At 40.8% G+C, this 19,466-nt stretch overlaps 1 protein-coding gene across 1 annotated transcript in view; it reads left to right on the top strand.

Moving 5' to 3' along the window:
• The window catches only part of LOC148542095 (CD109 antigen-like), a 202,115-nt gene that overhangs the window by 94,329 nt on the left and 88,320 nt on the right, over positions 1 to 19,466 (top strand). The window contains exons 19-24 of the mRNA XM_088472444.1: positions 7,140 to 7,242; positions 8,560 to 8,677; positions 11,302 to 11,415; positions 13,184 to 13,399; positions 15,927 to 16,077; positions 18,971 to 19,147. Of these exons, the coding sequence (XP_088328570.1) occupies positions 7,140 to 7,242; positions 8,560 to 8,677; positions 11,302 to 11,415; positions 13,184 to 13,399; positions 15,927 to 16,077; positions 18,971 to 19,147 (879 nt within the window). The remainder of the gene's footprint in view (positions 1 to 7,139; positions 7,243 to 8,559; positions 8,678 to 11,301; positions 11,416 to 13,183; positions 13,400 to 15,926; positions 16,078 to 18,970; positions 19,148 to 19,466) is intronic.

The following is a 19,466-nucleotide window of genomic DNA, read 5'->3' on the forward strand; positions in this document are numbered from 1 at the left end:
CCAAGGCTCCCCTCTGGAGCAGACTCATCCGCCTGTGTCTCTGTGAGAAAAATGAGAAAAGAGTCACATTAGAATCTACATATTGGCACAATAACATTTCAGAGTTGGTTACATCACAATATTTACCTGGGACAACATGAGGAGCCGCAAAGTCTGGCATGTCCGTATCCATGTTGGACACGCCAAACACCTCCACAGCCTGCACACACCCCTGTGCCAGCTCTTCCAAATCATTCAACTCCAATGACACAGGGGTGGGACCCCCACCTGTCCCCCTTACATGCCTAGCCCTGTCCGCCATTTTTTGTTTCAGGCGATATTTGAAGTCTTGCCATCTGTGGGTGAAAAAGTAACCATTATTCCTGCTTTTTTTTTTGGGGGGGGGGGGTTTAGGGGGGTCAAGTTTTTACTTACCGCCGTTTGACATCCCAGGCTAGACGGACATAATCGCCCACCGTATTGACAGCACTGGCTATCTCCTCCCACATTCTCCACTTCTGGCTTGCACCCATATTCCTGTCTGCCTGTGGCAGGATGTCCACACACTTCTGAACCAAAACCTCCATCTCCTTTCTTGTGAATTGTGGCTGCCTTTTCTTTTTCCCTGCTTTGCCCGGAATACTTGGACCAGCAGCCTCTTCCATGTCATCCTCCTCACCTATTTGTTTAAACATTGAGAAATTTAAGCTTGCAAACTTTCACTATATTATATTTCCAAATAATCCTTGTTTTGAAATGCCTGAAAAACTTACCGGCCGACTCTTGGCCATTGTTTCCCTGGTCTGTAGCCATTTCTTACATCCAAACAAGAAATACACCAGAACGTTTTTTTTGGGTCGTGACGTATTTATACATGCGTCCTTATTTTTCGTCCGCATCATTGATTGTCCGTTCCTATGATCCCTCCTTAATTTGCATGGGAAATTAAACACTATTTATGGCTTTGGGCGTCTCGAGTCGAGGTGGCGGGTGTTGGTTGTTGGAGGTTACGTTGGTCGGAGTGGATTGTTGGTGGGAATTATATTTGGTGGTGTTTGGCTTTTTTTTCTGTGTGTATTTTTGGCGTTTTTCTTTCCGTTCGCTTTTTTTGGTGTGGTTGTTTTATTTGTCGTGTCATTTTTTGGTAAGTTTTTGGCCGTCTTCCTTTTGTTCACTTTGTGTATCCTTCTTTTTGATAAATTTTGTTCTTTCATTTTTTTACAATTCTCCTTTGGTAGGTTTCTTTTGGCTCTGCCCCAACGACCTTTTTATCCGGTGACTTATATATACTCTATTGGTAAGTTTGTTTTTTCACTTGTTTATTAAATGTTCATGTTTTGTTTTACGCAACTTTGTTTCACCTTACAGTTTTAACCTTTGGTTTTTTGATTCCTAAATGTATGAACTAATTAGCGCATTTTTAGCTTGTTATTTTCTGTATTGTAATTGCGAACTAATTAGTGCATTTTTGGGTGGTTATTTTCTGTATTGTGATTGCGAACTAATTAGCGCATTTTTATCTTGTTATTTTCTGTATTGTAATTGCGAACTAATTAGCGCATTTTTATCTTGTTATTTTCTGTATTGTAATTGCGAACTAATTAGCGCATTTTTATCTTGTTATTTTCTGTATTGTAATTGCGAACTAATTAGCGCATTTTTATCTTGTTATTTTCTGTATTGTAATTGCGAACTAATTAGCGCATTTTTGGGTGGTTATTTTCTGTATTGTAATTGCAAACTAATTAGCGCATTTTTGGGTGGTTATTTTCTGTATTGTAATTGCGAACTAATTAGCGCATTTTTATCTTGTTATTTTCTGTATTGTAATTGCGAACTAATTAGCGCATTTTTGGCTGGTTATTTTCTGTAGTTAAATTGGTTGTGATTTACCGTTAGAATTTTTTTTTTAATTTGGGGCCCAAATTGTGGTAGTCTGCGCACTGTCGTTTTGCTCTTTGCCGAAATGTGTGTTTATCTCCTTTTCTGTTTTGTATTGTACCCAATTTAGAATCCTAAATGGCCACCCTAAATTTTTGCATTGTTTGTTTGTTTTTAATTTTAGGCTTGGTAAATCATGACAATACCCCGGCATGTAAGCATCATTGGATTGTATCCTAAAGATAAGTTATTTTTCAATTTTTTTGGGGAAAAAAAACCTTACATTCAATTCTTGCCATTTCAGGTTGATCTTGGTCGGATTGTTGTGGCCATGCTCCCGGAAGCCGACCAACCTCAATCTCGTTCCAGATATCGTAGGCGTGCAAGGCTCCAGATATATCGAACACGTGTCACCCTTTTTGGAATGCCCGATGATGAGGTGTTAAGATGCTACCGTCTTCCGCCCCAAATCATCATAGACACTCTCTCATTAATAGAGAGTGATCTTGAGCGGCAAATTGACAGTCCTACAGCAATACCACCACTTACGCAATTTATGGCGGTGTTACATTTCTGTGCCTCAGGATCGATTCAAACCACGGTGGGAATAGTTGCGGGAATCTCCCAATCCTCCTTTTCCAGGATCCTGAGGGCAGTGATGGAGGCCCTTTTCAAGCACCTCCATCATTTTATTCAAATGCCTTTGGATATGGGTGCCCTTAGTGTGGCCAAGGCCAATTTTTACCAAATAGCTGGCTTCCCACACATCATAGGGGTTGTGGATAGTACTCACATACCACTTCAGCCTCCAGCACGGCTGGAGGCCATTTTTCGGAACCGCAAACACTATCACTCCCTGAATGTAATGGTGGTATGTGATGCTTCCCTCCAGATCCTGTCCCTGAATGCAAAATTACCCGGAAGTGCACATGACTCATTCGTCATCCGGCAATCAGGGATATGGCAAAAATTAAACAACCTACAAGCTGGTGATGCGTGGCTTCTGGGTAAGTGGAGAACTTTAGTACATAACAATGTTAAGCTTGATACACAGTGATCCTGATGTTGTCACTTCTTTTTCACAGGAGACAGTGGCTACCCTTGCACGCCCTGGCTGCTCACTCCTTATTTGACTCCCACACCAGGGCCACAAAGTGATTTTAATTCCGCACTTACAGCCACCAGGAAAGTGGTGGAGTGCTGTATCGGCCTTTTAAAAGGCCGATTCAGATGCCTCCACCGCTCTGGTGGCGAGCTCATGTATTTGCCGGATATGGTTTCGAAAATTGTGGTCCTGTGTGGGATATTTCACAACATCGCCATAAGGAGTGGTGTCCCAATGCAGCCAGAGGATGCCTTGCCTGAGGATGGCCCCCCCCGAGGTTGGTCGGAGGTCAGAGGTCAGTATGTGGGGGGGCCATACGCGATGATGTGGTGGCCAGATATTTTAGGTAATTATTGGCACAAAAGAAGTTCTTTGACTCAATGTGGTAAGGATTTTGGGAGACCATCTAATTAATTTGTTTATTATTTCCCATCTTCTGTTTGATTTCATAATCTTTGGGACTGAAATGATGACTACTTCCTGCTACCCAAAACAAACCTTCATGGAGACACATTGGATATATATTCTGGACCCAATATTGCAACGCAACATTTGTGGAATCATGTTTGGCATGCTCATTCGTCAACCAGTTCTTGATTTTTCTTTACTTTTTTCATATGGTGTTTGATGTGTTGTACATTTTGTTATCACTGTGTGTATTGTTTGTGAGCCCACACTTTGGTTTTTTAGTTATGTGTTTAATACATTTTTTGAGAGTGTAATTTTGCTAATTTTCTTGAACATTGCAAGCAAGTGTAACCAGGTTCACCCACTTTAAAATTGCTTAAGGGTTAATCCTGTAATGTCGCAATTTGCTCAAAATTTAAATATGCTTTCTGGGTCAAAACCAACACCAAAAGGTATTATGTACAATCAGTATGCTTTGGAATCTCGGGCTAAGCAGGTTGCCCCCAAAATTGGAACATGTAAAATGTACTAATTGAAAAAATGTAAAACAAAAAAAAAAACCAAGCCGATTGTTACTGTTAGCAGTTTCATATGCCTGTTTTCTAAAAATCTACAACACACAATCTTAGTGACATTAGTTGCAAATACTTGCTGCAAGAGTCTACTTATGTAAGTGTAAACAATCTAAGATTTGGAGACAAGGAATGAGACTGAACTCTAACTTTAACTTTTTTATTAGGAAAAATATTTTGGGTATAAAAAAAAAAATTATGGATGCAGGATCCCAGCCATATGGTCAAGGACCACCAGCAGGCCGATCACGTGGCCCCGCATCACTTGGACGCACCCGCCAAACGCCTCTGGTCCTCTGTGGGTTAGAAAAGTGTGGGGCTTAATACAAAATTTAAGAAACACCCAGAAAAAACAAGCAAAACAGAGCTATCCAAAAATGACAATAGTGTGACCAAAAGCACATTTAACCAAAAAAACCAAAGGACACAAAAATGGACACCCAAAAAAAAAAAAAAAATGTTTTGCCATGTGGGATATGTGTATGGGGAAATCAGCAGTAAAAGGTAAAGACAAACAGAGATATACCCAAACTTTTGACAAACCAAAAAAAGGAAAAGGCACAGACACAGGATTAGATCAAAACATTTGAAAACACAAAAAAGGATAAAAGGGAAACATACCGTTCAGAATGACGGCTGGCCCAGAACCAACTCCCTCGTCCTCCTCGGAGGTGGCCACATTCCCCAACGAGGTGGGAGGGGTGATGACGGATTCCAGCGAGGGGGTAGTCACGAGAGGGGTGGTTGGAGGGGAGGGGGAATTGGGATGGAGGGGAAGTAGCACAGAGGGATGTGCGACAGGGTCTGGGCAGGCTGGGGAGGAGGGGGAATTTAGGGTATTTTGGGGAGAGGATGTTTGGCTGGGGGTTGGGGAGAGGGGCCGAGAGCGCCGTCTTTGACGGCGATGATGCCGTAGTCTTCGCTCTGCCCCTAAATGATGGGAAACAAATTGAGGTTAGTTTAGAACATCACCTTGTTAAACGCTAATTGTTGAACCCCAAAAAATTAAAACATGCACATGCAGATATGACTACAAAGAATAAACAGCCCATACATGAAAACATGCACATGCAGATATGAGTAGAAATAATAAATAGGCCATACATGAAAATATGCACATGCAGATATGAGTAGAAATAATAAATAGCCCATAAAAGGAAAACATGCACATGCAGATATGAGTAGAAATAATAAATAGGCCATAAAAGGAAAACATGAACATGCAGATATGAGTAGAAATAATAAATAGGCCATACATGAAAACATGCACATGCAGATATGAGTAGAAATAATAAATAGGCCATAAAAGGAAAACATGCACATGCAGATATGAGTAGAAATAATCAATAGGCCATACATGAAAACATGCACATGCAGATATGAGTACAAATAATAAATAGGCCATAAAAGGAAAACATGCACATGCAGATATGAGTAGAAATAATAAATAGGCCATACATGAAAACATGCACATGCAGATATGAGTAGAAATAATAAATAGGCCATAAAAGGAAATCATGCACATGCAGATATGAGTAGAAATAATAAATAGGCCATACATGAAAACATGCACACGCAGTTAGGGCCACAAAGATAAACATGAAAACCAAAGTCAAATAAACTTACTTTCCGCTATCTACATGCGAAAGCATGCCAGCAAGCGGGGCTTCCGCCATTGCAGGTCGGACCACCTGCGCTCCAGCTGGCCGATATGGCGGCGTGAGCCGAAGGAACGCAGGCGGCCACGTACCTCCGCATATGCGGAACGCTTTTCCCGATTGGTGATGGGGGGAGGCTGGCTGGTGATCCGCCTGTCCATCACCTCGGGTTAATACCAGGAGCTCGCGCCTGGTGAATGCCGAGGCTCTCATGATGGCAATGGTGTATTTTTAATAAAACAATTTTAATAAAGACCAGAAAAAAAATTTGATTGGCTAATGTATTTGGCTAATTAACAGGACCAATTCTATTGGTTAGTGTATGAGTCATGTGTTCGACAGGGCCACAAATCTATTGAGAGTTATGATAGGCTTGATGCAGTGACATGCGTAAGCTAATTTAAATAAAGAAATGAACCCAGTAAAATATGCGTGGGTAAAAAAACAGAAAACAAATGGATAATTGCCTCAAACATGTATTTTGACAAATAAAAGCGAATGTTTAAGCCGTACGTATTCTGCGGTAAACACAAACACGGACAAGAGTAAAGTTTATTGCATGTCAAAAAAATAAAAATTTTGACGAGCAATTAAGCTAATTGATATATTGATTGGCATGATACGATTGAGGGAGGTAGGCAGAATAAAGGAGCAGGTAATCGGAATCTGACAGGCCCACTTCCGGTTTGTACTTGTGCATGCGTTCCCTGCAAGCCACATTGGGGATGTACGCTCGCTATTTGGCACGCTCGTTAGCTAGAGGAGGGGTCGGTAGACTTTGGGGAGGAAGTTTAGCTGCGTTCGAAATTACGAGCGAGCGCTTAAATTAACATATTTCGGTACGTACGCCGAACGTACGAACGGCCACTTGCGTCCGGCTCTGAATGAGGGCCATAGCCCCTAGCCTTGCCATTCCCGGAAAACGGGGCCGACATGCCCCCCGATTCAGAGTACATCAGCCATCCTCGCCCCTGCACTCCGCTTTAAACACCTCTGCCTGTCAATCAGGCAAAGGAATAGCAGGGGCTGCGTGTGATCATGCAGCACCCATTCTGCACATTCGGAGAACAGGTCCTGTGCACGTGTAGATTCCCGATAATCAGGAATCTGCGTTCAGCACTGCACTAGCATGCAATGCTGAATTGGTACCGTAGTCTTAATTGAAAAGCTCACATTTTTATGAAACACACATTTTCGTATGGAATTTTTTTCAACTCTATAAATGACTCATGCTTTATTTTCCATTGCAAATAAAGGAAACCCAGTTGAAGGCTATTGCTGATCTCCTTTTTAATCCTCACATGTAAATTAGACATTATTTAAAAAAACAAGAATTCCAGTGAATGTTATATAGTCATAGACTTCCATGTCTTTTAAATCTAGGCTAAAGTTTTTGTATTTTTATTTTTCTTTGTTTATTTTTTCAATAAAAAAAGACAATGGCAAATACTGCCAGAAACAGGACGATGCAACTAAATGAGAGTTATAGTAAGGCACGTCACATGAATGTCATTATTGTGTATTCCTATATTTTAGTATTTCATCCAACCGCTTCCAGCATACAAGTTTCAGCGCCATCACCTCCACTTGTTAGGGGGCTTCTTCCAGAAACTTGGATTTGGCTAGAAACCAACATTAGGTATGCATTACTAATACATATGTTTTATACTAAACTGCTTTATGTAAGGCAGTGTTTACGTAGTTCAGCTAGTATTGCTAACTAAAAACAAGTTACCTGCTTTTGTGATCCATATACACTGTTTGTATAATACAGAAAGGATTTAAATATATGTACTATAAATTCCTGTAAGTAATATCTCTGTGAGTTTGGAGATCTGTGAGTAAAATCCACCACCTCAGTGTTGTCAGTGCAGTCCGTGACTACACTGGCTACACCGTGACTGGCAGTAACTTCCTACTGATAGCGCTAACTGCCAGTCATGCACAAGACAGGGATCCCCAGGGGGAGGTGTCTCCTCCCCAGGGCCGGTGCTACCATTAGGCAACCTTATGCAGCCGCCTAAGGGTGCCGGCCACTGGAGGGCGCTGCTGAGTCTGCAAATGAATGGTATAATTCATGGCTGAGTGGCATATAATGAATTGGCGGCAGTGTTATGAGGTACAATTATGATTTTGGCGCTCTGCTGTGTGTAATAATCTATATAGTATATTGTGAATTTGGGACACTGCTGTGTGGCATGTTATTTAACTGGGGAGACTGATGCATGGCATATTATGAATTGAAGGGATGCGGGGCGGTTGGTGAAATGTTGCCTAGGGCGTCCGGAAACCTTGCACTGGCCCTGCTCCTCCCCCTGGCATTGCCAGTCTGGGCTGTGATTAGCAGAGTGCGACTTCCAGTGGAAGCCGCTGCTCTGCCTTTTGGGCAGCTTTTCACGGCTTGTAATGGCTGCAGTCGATGCAGTCCCTAGAAGCCGGTGCTAAGCGCATGAGCTCTGGTCACGGTACATAGCATATTCATTACGCAGGTGCCGGGACCCGACCAGACCAGCAGCAGCCCCCTCAGGTAATAGGGCAGGCCCCGCTGCTGATTAAGACTGAATTGTGTTCAACTCAGCATTGTTCCTACAGTATTTAATGTGCTGGAAGCGATTGAAAAAGCTGTCCCTGTAGCCAGCATGAGTCTTGTGCTGGAGGAAAAGGTGTGTAACAAAGTGCTTCCTAGATTGCAATACAATATGGTCTGGAGCCTGACATTTATTTGACTTTACACTGTACCTGTAGTGTCCACATCTGTCCACTTCGCTTGTATATTTTTTGGTAAATACCTGAGTATGCAGGGGCCTTCCAGTAACCATAGAGGTCTCACACCTTTTATATATCTTTGAGAAGCACAGCTCGCGAAAAGACAGCTGGTGGGAATTCCTCCTGAAAGTTTAAATAGATGATATATGAGTACATTTCATTTTATTACTTAATCATTATTACTCTACAGCTCAGGAAACACTTTTACTCTACCATTATCTGTTCCTGACACAATTACTTCATGGCTGGCCAGTGGATTTGTTATTTCTGAGACGCTTGGACTGGGTGTTACAGATGAGCCCGTTGAGGTGATACCTTCTTGCTGTTATTTATCACAAACTGACATTATGGCACTATGATTATTTTCAGATATGTACAAGAATGATCAAAGGTGCAACTTCCAACGTTCTCCATGCGATGCAGGCTCATTCTGTGTATTTGCTTTTATCTGAATTTACTATCTTCATATCTGCCGATTGCTGAAATAATTCATTTCCAAAGGGAATGCTTTGTATACACATGCTGATTCTTTGTATACACATGCTGCGTCTTTGTATACACATGCTGTGTCTTTGTATACACATGCTGCGTCTTTGTATACACATGCTGTGTCTTTGTACACACATGCTACATCTTTGTATACACATGCTGCGTCTTTGTACAATATACACATGCTGCTTCTTTGTATACACATGCTGCGTCTTTGTATACACATGCTGCGTCTTTGTACAATATATACTTGCTGTGTCTTTGTATACACATGCTGCGTCTTTGTATACAAATGCTGATTCTTTGTATACACATGCTGCGTCTTTGTATGCACATGCTGCTTCTTTGTATGCACATGCTGCTTCTTTGTATACACATGCTGCGTCTTTGTATGCACATGCTGCTTCTTTGTATACACATGCTGCATCTTTGTATACACCTGCTGCGTCTTTGTATACACATGCTGATTCTTTGTATACACCTGCTGCGTCTTTGTATACACATGCTGCGTCTTTGTATACACATGCTGTGTCTTTGTACACACATGCTACATCTTTGTATACACATGCTGCGTCTTTGTACAATATACACATGCTGCTTCTTTGTATACACATGCTGCGTCTTTGTATACACATGCTGCGTCTTTGTACAATATATACTTGCTGTGTCTTTGTATACACATGCTGCGTCTTTGTATACAAATGCTGATTCTTTGTATACACATGCTGCGTCTTTGTATGCACATGCTGCTTCTTTGTATGCACATGCTGCTTCTTTGTATACACATGCTGCGTCTTTGTACAATATACACATGCTGCTTCTTTGTATACACATGCTGCGTCTTTGTATACACATGCTGCGTCTTTGTATACACATGCTGTGTCTTTGTACACACATGCTACATCTTTGTATACACATGCTGCGTCTTTGTACAATATACACATGCTGCTTCTTTGTATACACATGCTGCGTCTTTGTATACACATGCTGCGTCTTTGTACAATATATACTTGCTGTGTCTTTGTATACACATGCTGCGTCTTTGTATACAAATGCTGATTCTTTGTATACACATGCTGCGTCTTTGTATGCACATGCTGCTTCTTTGTATGCACATGCTGCTTCTTTGTATACACATGCTGCGTCTTTGTATGCACATGCTGCTTCTTTGTATACACATGCTGCATCTTTGTATACACCTGCTGCGTCTTTGTATACACATGCTGATTCTTTGTATACACCTGCTGCGTCTTTGTATACACATGCTGCTTCTGTGTATACACATTCTGCGTCTTTGTATACACCTGCTGCGTCTTTCTATACACATACTGCTTCTTTCTATACACATGCAGCGTCTTTGTACAATATACACATGCTGCTTCTTTGTATACACATGCTGCGTCTTTGTATACACATGCTGCGTCTTTGTACAATATATACTTGCTGTGTCTTTGTATACACATGCTGCGTCTTTGTATACACATGCTGCGTCTTTGTACAATATATACTTGCTGTGTCTTTGTATGCACATGCTGCGTCTTTGTATACAAATGCTGATTCTTTGTATACACATGCTGCGTCTTTGTACAATATATACTTGCTGTGTCTTTGTATACACATGCTGCGTCTTTGTATACAAATGCTGATTCTTTGTATACACATGCTGCGTCTTTGTACAATATATACTTGCTGTGTCTTTGTATACACATGCTGCGTCTTTGTATACAAATGCTGATTCTTTGTATACACATGCTGCGTCTTTGTACAATATATACTTGCTGTGTCTTTGTATACACATGCTGCGTCTTTGTATACACATGCTGCGTCTTTGTATACAAATGCTGATTCTTTGTATACACATGCTGCGTCTTTGTACAATATATACTTGCTGTGTCTTTGTATACACATGCTGCGTCTTTGTATACACATGCTGCGTCTTTGTACAATATATACTTGCTGTGTCTTTGTATACACATGCTGCGTCTTTGTATACAAATGCTGATTCTTTGTATGCACATGCTGCTTCTTTGTATACACATGCTGCTTCTTTGTATACACATGCTGCGTTTTTGTATACACATGCTGCTTCTATGTATATACATGCTGCGTCTTTGTATACACATGCTGTTTCTTTGTATACACATGCTTGGTCTTTGTATACACATGCTGAGACTTTTTACTCAGCCACTTAAATTTACAAAGCCAACAATTACCTTTATACATACTAGTAAGTCAGACTGTTATTATAGTGACATGAATTAGAATATCATCTCGCAGATGGTACAGTTAAGAGGATTTTGCACAATCTTTGCATGACTTAATGTAAGTAGGAGTGTGTAAAAATGTCCTGAGGTAAGTTGAAAATACAGTATATCATGAGTATTTGTCTTATTTGCTTTTACCTTTGCTTACATTTTTTAATGAATTCTTATGTTTTTCACAGCTCCAAGTATCTCAGACATTCTTTGTTTCATTGACTGTCCCATACTTTGTCACTAGAGGTGAACTATTCATTGTGGAAGCTGTATTGTTCAACTATCTGACAGAAAACCTGGAGGTACAGTGTACAGAGCTTACTCGGTAATTGGGTGGGTGTGGTATATTGTGTCGACAGCATAATATCAACATATTTTGGATATCGACATTCAGAATGTCAAAATGTTCAGAATGTCAACATGTCAAATGCCCACACTTACAATGTCAACACTTACATAATTTTGGCATTTGGCATGTTCAAAATGGGATTTGGCATTAAATTTCACTAAAAGCCAAACTCTAATTGTAGCCTAACACTAATTTAACCCTAAGACAAATTGTAGCCTAATCCTAATTGATGCCTAACCCTAACCCTAAAATCATGTGTACACATTCACAATGTAGATATTCTGACAATGATAACATTGGTATCCGGATCTACATTAAAAAGGTCGACAATGTCTAGATAGACACCAGATGTTAGACAGACAATAGGTCGATGTGGACAAATGGTCGACAGGGACAAAATGTTTACACTCTAATTGTCAACATGGAACAAGGTCGACAGTTGCAAATGACCGACATGGTCAAAATGTCAACATGAAAATGGTCGACACACAAATAGTTTACACTTCTTTTTTTTGTTAGGGTTAGGCACTTAACGGAGGGTTGAGGTTAGGTACTTACCCCGACAGTTAGGGTTAGGCTCTTACCCCGATGGTTAGGGTTAGGCACCAGGAGGGAGGGTTAGGGTTAGACCCTTCCTGGAGGGTTAGGGTTAGGCACTAGAAGGGTCAGTTAGGGTCAGACACCTACCCCAACGGTTATTGCTAGGCACCAGGAGGGAGGGTTAGGCACCATGGGTAGAGTTAGGGTTAAGATTAGGGTTAGAAAAAAAATGTGTCGACCATTTGTGTGTTCACCATTTTTGCATCGACCTTTTGACCATGCCGACCATTTGTACCTGTCGACCATCTTCCATGTCTATCTATTATACCACACCCAACAACATTATGTCAGTGTCAATATTGTCAATGTTTAGATGATTAATGTCAACATTCTGTACATATCAATATCCTGAATGTTGACATCCAGATCATTTCGACATTATGGTGTCAGCATTCTGAATGTCGACACCAGTTGTGCAGTTTAGCATTGTACAGTAATAGATATAGATACTAACTTGCATATGGTCCATGTTTAATGATATGAACAAAATAAATTGGTATTGTTTGGAACTATGTAGTGTAGGCAATTGAAGTTCTGTAGGTGTATTTGAGAAAGGGCATAGTTGACTGTCCTGCAGATTGATGGTATTAGTGTCTGTACAGTAGACTGAGTGCATTTGTGCTTGTACTGTAGACTGTCTGGAACATGGCATGATGGTACTTACAGTTTACCAGGGATAACTTAGACCACACAATACTGGAAGCTTAATTAATTATAATATTTAGAAATACACTATGAGCTACTGTATTCAGTATTTATCATACCTTTACAGAAATATACAGTGTAATTGACTTATGAGTGACTGAATAATATTTGGCGTGACACAAAGAGTCCTTTTATTAATCAGAAAGGAGGGTGACCTGTTTTTCTGTATTTTTATTCAGTATTGCTTTTAGGAAAAATTGGTTGGCAGCCTAAGGGGAGGTAAGAAGCATAGTGACAATGAACTTACATTTTACTACGTATAATCATTATACAGTAGTTAGTTTTCTCAGTATAGTCAGTAAATTTTAATTATTTGACACTGACTTGACAGCCCTTTAGACTACAGATTTAACCTGTAAAATACATTTTAGATAGTATAAATTCATAATGTATATCTTAATTGATTGTGTTTGCAGGTTCTGGTGTCTTTGGAGCCTAGTGACTCATTTGAAGTATTTGTACCAAATTATTCAAACACTGTAGTAGGTCAACAGATTGTGGATGTTCCCAGCAATGGAGAAATAACTTGTCTATTTCCAATTAGACCAACAAAACTGGGTCCAATCCCAATCACAGTGAAGGCAACTTCAAAAGCAGCTTCTAACATTGTAACTGAAAAAATACTAGTGAAGGTCAGTGATTTCTGTAGAAAGTGTCATATCTCTCCAGCTGTTTGTATTATGTAGCAGAAGTAAATTGTATTGATATAGCAGAAATATGTACTATATGGAATTATGGGCCTGATTCAGACCCACTCGCGAGCGGCTGTCCGCTCGCAAGTGGGTCGATGGTGTGCACTGCGCATGCGCACGACGGAGGGAGCTCTGTCGTGCGCATGCGCGAGACGCGACGAGCGAAGGACTTTCCTTCGCTCGTTGTGTCTGATCAAAGGGGGCGTGCTGTCGATGTTGATTGACAGCACGCCCCCTTTGGTGGGCGTGCCGGGGGCGTGCCTGCCAGACGGAGGCGTTCCCAAGGGAACGCCTACCGTCAGAAGCCGGCCCCACTGACATCACTAGTGATGTCAGTGGGAGTGATTTTGGCTCTGATAGAGCCAAAATCACTCCTGGCCTTGCGGTTGAGAAACTCAACCGCAGGCTTCTGCTCGCACTGGCGATGGTCGCAATGGTCAAGACCATCGCGACCATCATCCTGCACGCTCATATAGGCTGTGGGTGGTGACCCACAGCTATACGAGCGTCCAGGAGGACGCTCCATATTTATGGAGGTGGGCCCTGATTCAGAGCGAGCGCTCTGGTCAGAGCGTCCGGCTCTGAATCAGGGCCAATGTTATAAATGTAAACAAATAACCAATAATGAATTATCGAACTATAAACTAAACATATTTAGATTTGGGCACCCAATATTTTTTTCCACCAAATATCTTTTTTTAGAATGTTAATTTTTAAGACTTTTCCTTTAATGGGGAAAGTAATTAGGTTAGATAGTCTAAGATGCTCATTTTTGTCACTCCACACATCTTCTTCTTTTAAAACAATCATATTCTAGATGGTAACAAATTATCACTAAGGGGGTACAAAGATCAATCTGCTAATATATATATTCATAAAAATTTAATCAATTATACATATAAATAAGTCACATCAATTAAACATATACATAAGTCACATCAATAAAAACAGTACAAAATAAAAGCCTCACTTTCATAAATAATAGGTAATAGACTTTTTCATATAAATTATAGAACAGTCCATCCAACAGGTGTCTCAGCTCCAAAGAGGTATTGTCAGGCAGCATTACTAGCTACCCCAGTTTATTCCTGTATTCCCTCTGTGTTTCACTGTGTTTTTCAGCTCCAGAATCTGTTGCAGTTCCTGTACATTTTTCTGTGTTTCCAAGCTAGCCTGCAACTGGGATTACTACATGTGCCTGTGTTCACTTCTCTCTGTGTCTTGTCTGTGCAATCAACACCTACATTTATAACTTTCCAGTATATGTTTGTGTTCTTGCTCTGTGTCTTGTCTGTGCAAATCAGCTCCAAACATATCTAGCAATTCCCAATATATGCCTCTGTTTTTCTGTGCAATCAGCACTTGGATTTCTCAGTGATTCTCAGTACACTTTCCAGTATTCCTATGCATTTGCTTAGTTAAATATAGTTTCCGGTCTTCTGCCATTCCCAGGTACCTGTCCAGAGGGCTGCGACCTGCTCACTTGGTGCAGCGGAAAACCAAATCCCAATTGATGGGGTCACTGGAGAAAACCACCAAGTGAGTTAGACTCCGCGCCTCTGGGCAGGTCTAGCCAAACTTGTGTTCGGCCGCAACTAGGAGACCTAGTACAGTCACTTCCCAGGTCACCCGAACCCCCCGGCTTACCGTCCTCTACAGAGGAACATTTGCACCGGATCACGACAGGTATTTATTAATGCAATTTATTGGTATCCACTTAGATCTTTTAAAACAAGTATATACCAAATGATGACTGAAAATTACTGAACACTTTTAGTGAAAGCTGACACTGTACAAAACTCGGGATGTAGTCATGAAGCCGGTGGTCGAAATGCCGACCACCGACTTCCCGACAGTGAACTCTCGGCATGGGATTAATGATAGGCGTCTAAATACCGACGCCTATCACTAGCCCCACGCCGAAGTCCCGACACCCGGCATACCGAACGTAGGTAAGCCGGGCATCGGAAGGTGATAGCCGCGGGGAGGGCATTAGGTTTTGGGACTCCCGGGGGGTTTTAGAGTTAGGCATCCCCCCAAGAGGGTTAGGGTCAGGCTAGGGGAAGGGGGGGTTAGCATCAGGCAACCCTATGGGGAGGTTAGGTTTAGGCACTCCTGGGAGGGTGTTATATTATACTAATAGGGTAATGTGACTTTCACATTGATTACTAACACTAGTAGGCAACATCTCTACACTCTCATAGTTTGTAAGTATGCACATTGGTTGCTCTTGAGGAAAACCCGACACATATTCTGGTGATGTACAGCTATATGCATTCTACAGGGGGGCCAAGCATTAAAAATGCCATTGCTCAGTGTGCCTTTTCCTGCTTACGGGCACGGTGCAAATATGTCCAACTCTACATGAGCCTCCAGGTACTATAATTTATTTACTGCAGCCTGCTGAACTGCATATCATAATAATCATGAAACATGCCTTAACAATATTTAATTTTACTTTACAAAGGCTGAAGGAGTGCAGAAGTTTTATTCCCAGTCTGCTCTTTTTGACATTGTAAGCACCACAGGCCCAAGTCGTCCTCTTTCGAAGACCATGTCATTCATTTTCCCTGATGATGTGGTGGAAGGAAGTGAGCAAGCTTATGTCACCGTGATTGGTAAGACACTTTTAATTTAAGTACAGGTATTAGAATATTATTAGTGATATTCAATAAATCTTAAAGAATCAATAAGCCCCACAATTTAAAAATGCTGAGATATGAACTGTGAAGGTAAGACATATTGAAATATATTGTTCTGACATTCCACTATATGTCTGTTAATAAGTTACATCATAATATCACCACCCTCGGCGGTCAGAGTACCGACAACGGCATCCCGACAGTCAGAATCCCAACGCTTGAAGGTAAATAGGCTAACCCTAACTCCTAACCCTCCCCATAACCTTAACCACAGCCTAACCCTAACCCCTACCACCCGCAGCCCAACCCTAACCCTCCCCCTGACCATAACCCTTCTTCTAACCCTAATACTTACCGTCGGGGTGCCAGCAGTCAGGATTCTGTAGCTGGGATTCCAACTGCTGTCGGGATTCCGGTGCCGGCATCCTGACCACCGTGATGGTAACTACATCCCATCCTTAGGATAATGTCCAAATGTAAGTAAAAAAGCAACGACTGCAGACATTTGAGCTGTTGTGACATCCCCAACCTAACCCCAATGTGTGAATCCACCAGTCTGAACAGCAGATGTAATTTATGAAATGCAATCTATCTTCTGCATGAGTTGGATATACTGTAGGATCCCGGCGGTCGGCATGCCGCCAGTCAGGATACCAACAGCGGCATCCCGACAGTCAGAATCCTGACAAGCTCTGCAACACTAACCCCTACGCCTAACCCTCCCTCCCTGGTGCCTAAACCTAACCACCCCCCCAGTGGCTAAACCTAACCTCCCCCTACAATGGTGTAAAATACCTAGCACAAGTATCATTGAATAGATCTAATTAAATAAAATAATATAATATGACTCTCTATTGACCAATAAAATAGATCCACTGGAGAACTATAAAACAATGTCTCACTATTTCAACAGTAGCAGGGGGGAACTTATATACCTTTTAATACTGTCTCTGAAGATTGGTATTAGTGTTGTGCCAAATATCTTTAGCTTAGTTGAATTGTTAATACATGCATTGGTCTGGGGCGTCCCCCTAGACCATTTTAGCCAAAGGTAAAAACTCAGGTCAACCAGGCTTCACGGGAACCCGAGTATCAGAAGGTATATTCTGGAATCCTGTCACTGCCGCTGGCCACGTGGAAGGATCCGCCCGTGCTACAAAGTACTGGCTTCAGTACACTATCTCGGGATAGTTGCGGGAGACAGTGGACCACCCGCACTGCAGTATACTACTAGGATGCGTTGTATCAGAGTTATCTCTAGGGAAAGGACACACTGTGCATGAAACCCCTCCAAGCAGCCGCCGCTCACAATGACGGCATGAGACAGCAGATGATTCACAGGTGTATGTAGTAAGCTGGAGATTTGAGCCGGCTCACATGTAGGTATCTGCTCTGTGTTCAGAGTAGTCTTTTCTCAGTATATCAGTCTCTGGAATCAGCCAGTTTGATAAAAGGTGCAATAGTAAATTGAATACAGATCGTAAAAGTAGGGACAGAAACGCACTTCGTCTGCGCTGTAGACTTTTTCAAGTATTGCAGTGATACTACCGAATATGCCACTGGTATTCAGCATTACTCACCTCTCCAGCGAGGTCCCTTGACGATCCCCCTCCTCAGTTGGTAGCTGATTGGCTTGAGCACCATTTATCATTTGCAACGAGATTTAAAACTCATTGCGTATGATAAAACTCGTTAATAAATGGTCCCCATTTTCATTATCAACCATTTTACATACAATTAACATAGATATTTCTGACATGAAAGTCAGTTTAGAAATGAGCTTGTTAAAACTGGACATGGACAATTTGACATAATACTTAACAAATATATTTGTAAATTGATTGTATTAATGTATCCTATTTTATTAATTGAAAAAATGTACCTTCAGTAGTTTATTGATCTGATCTATCAATTCACTAAAACCACATAATGATGATAAAAGAACTACATTGTAACACTGTTAGTAATGGCTTTTTATTTACAAATCAGTGTAACATTATTGAGTATCATGTTAATAAGTAGGTTTCAAAGCTGATGCACTTGCTACATAAAAGATTTTACTAAGGTGACCATCGTTAGTGCATGCGGGCTGCATCATGCAGTCATTTTTTATGGTAGAAAATTAATTTAGTAAAACCAGCTTTAAATAGCAGTGAAATTGACGTGAGCACAACAATTTACAATCTGTTTATGGTCACTTAACTCAGCCCTCCGACTCACACCCACAGAGCTGTAAGAGCAATAAAGAAGCTCTAGGAGTAGCCCCTGGGGCTATTATTAAGGTCAGATCCATTATAGTACAGGTTTAAGAAGAAATCTTTGGAAAAGATGTTTGTGATATTTGCTAGATTGGTTTTGGCAGAAATTTATTTAGTTGTAAGCAGAGATGCTCAAACTAGACGTATATGATTTCTAGAACCAGTTTGGTGAATCATTACAAAAAAAAATCTGTATTATTTCACTGATTTTGGCCAATAAAAAAAAATCAAGCTAAATTCAAGAAAGTTGCAACAGGTTTCACCATGTCCAAGTCTATTCGTCCATGAATGAGCAGGTTCATAAATATGAGCTCCAGCTCAAGCAGTTTAAGTTGGTACATTTTGATTTTTTTTTAGAGCCTTGAGAGCCGACAGCCAACTTTAAAAACTTTACCTACCTTGAAGCAATCAGTCATAAAGTCACTTTATTTTGGCATCTGGGGAAGAATCAATATTTATAAAGCAGAATTGAAACTTCTTAATCTAAGTGATGAGGCATCTGCCACCAGCATTCTCACAACTATTTATTGTTACAAAATAATGTTAGCGCTTAGGCTATATGTGTAATATTCAAAAGAGCTAAAAACTTGATATATGTTTTCTTTAACAAGGAAACCTTCTTGGACCCTCTATCGATGGCCTGGAGTCTCTGATACAGATGCCTTGTGGTTGTGGAGAACAAAATATGATTTACTTTTCACCAAACATCTATGTTCTCCAGTATTTAGAAGCAACTAACCAAGCAACAGAATACCTAAGAACAAAATGTATAACCTTCATGGAACAAGGTAACTACTGTATGTATATATATATATATATATATATATATATATATATATATATTAGGGGTGTGCACCGGCCACTTTTCGTGTTTTGTGTTTTGGTTTTGGATCTGGATCTTTCTTCGTGTTTTGGATCTGGAGTGGTTTTGCCAAAACCACCCTTCCGTGTTTTGGGTTCTGGGTTTTGTGTTTTGGATCTGTATTTTTTTTTTTTAAAAGCATAAAAACAGCTAAAATCACAGAATTTGTGGGTTTTTCTGCTCCTATGCTATTATTAACCTCAATAACCTTAATTTCCACTAATTTCCAGTCTATTCTGAACACC

The sequence above is a fragment of the Taudactylus pleione genome, unplaced genomic scaffold (genome assembly GCF_031769625.1).
Source record: "Taudactylus pleione unplaced genomic scaffold, aTauple2 ptg000015l, whole genome shotgun sequence".
Taxonomy (NCBI): Eukaryota; Metazoa; Chordata; class Amphibia; order Anura; family Myobatrachidae; genus Taudactylus; species Taudactylus pleione.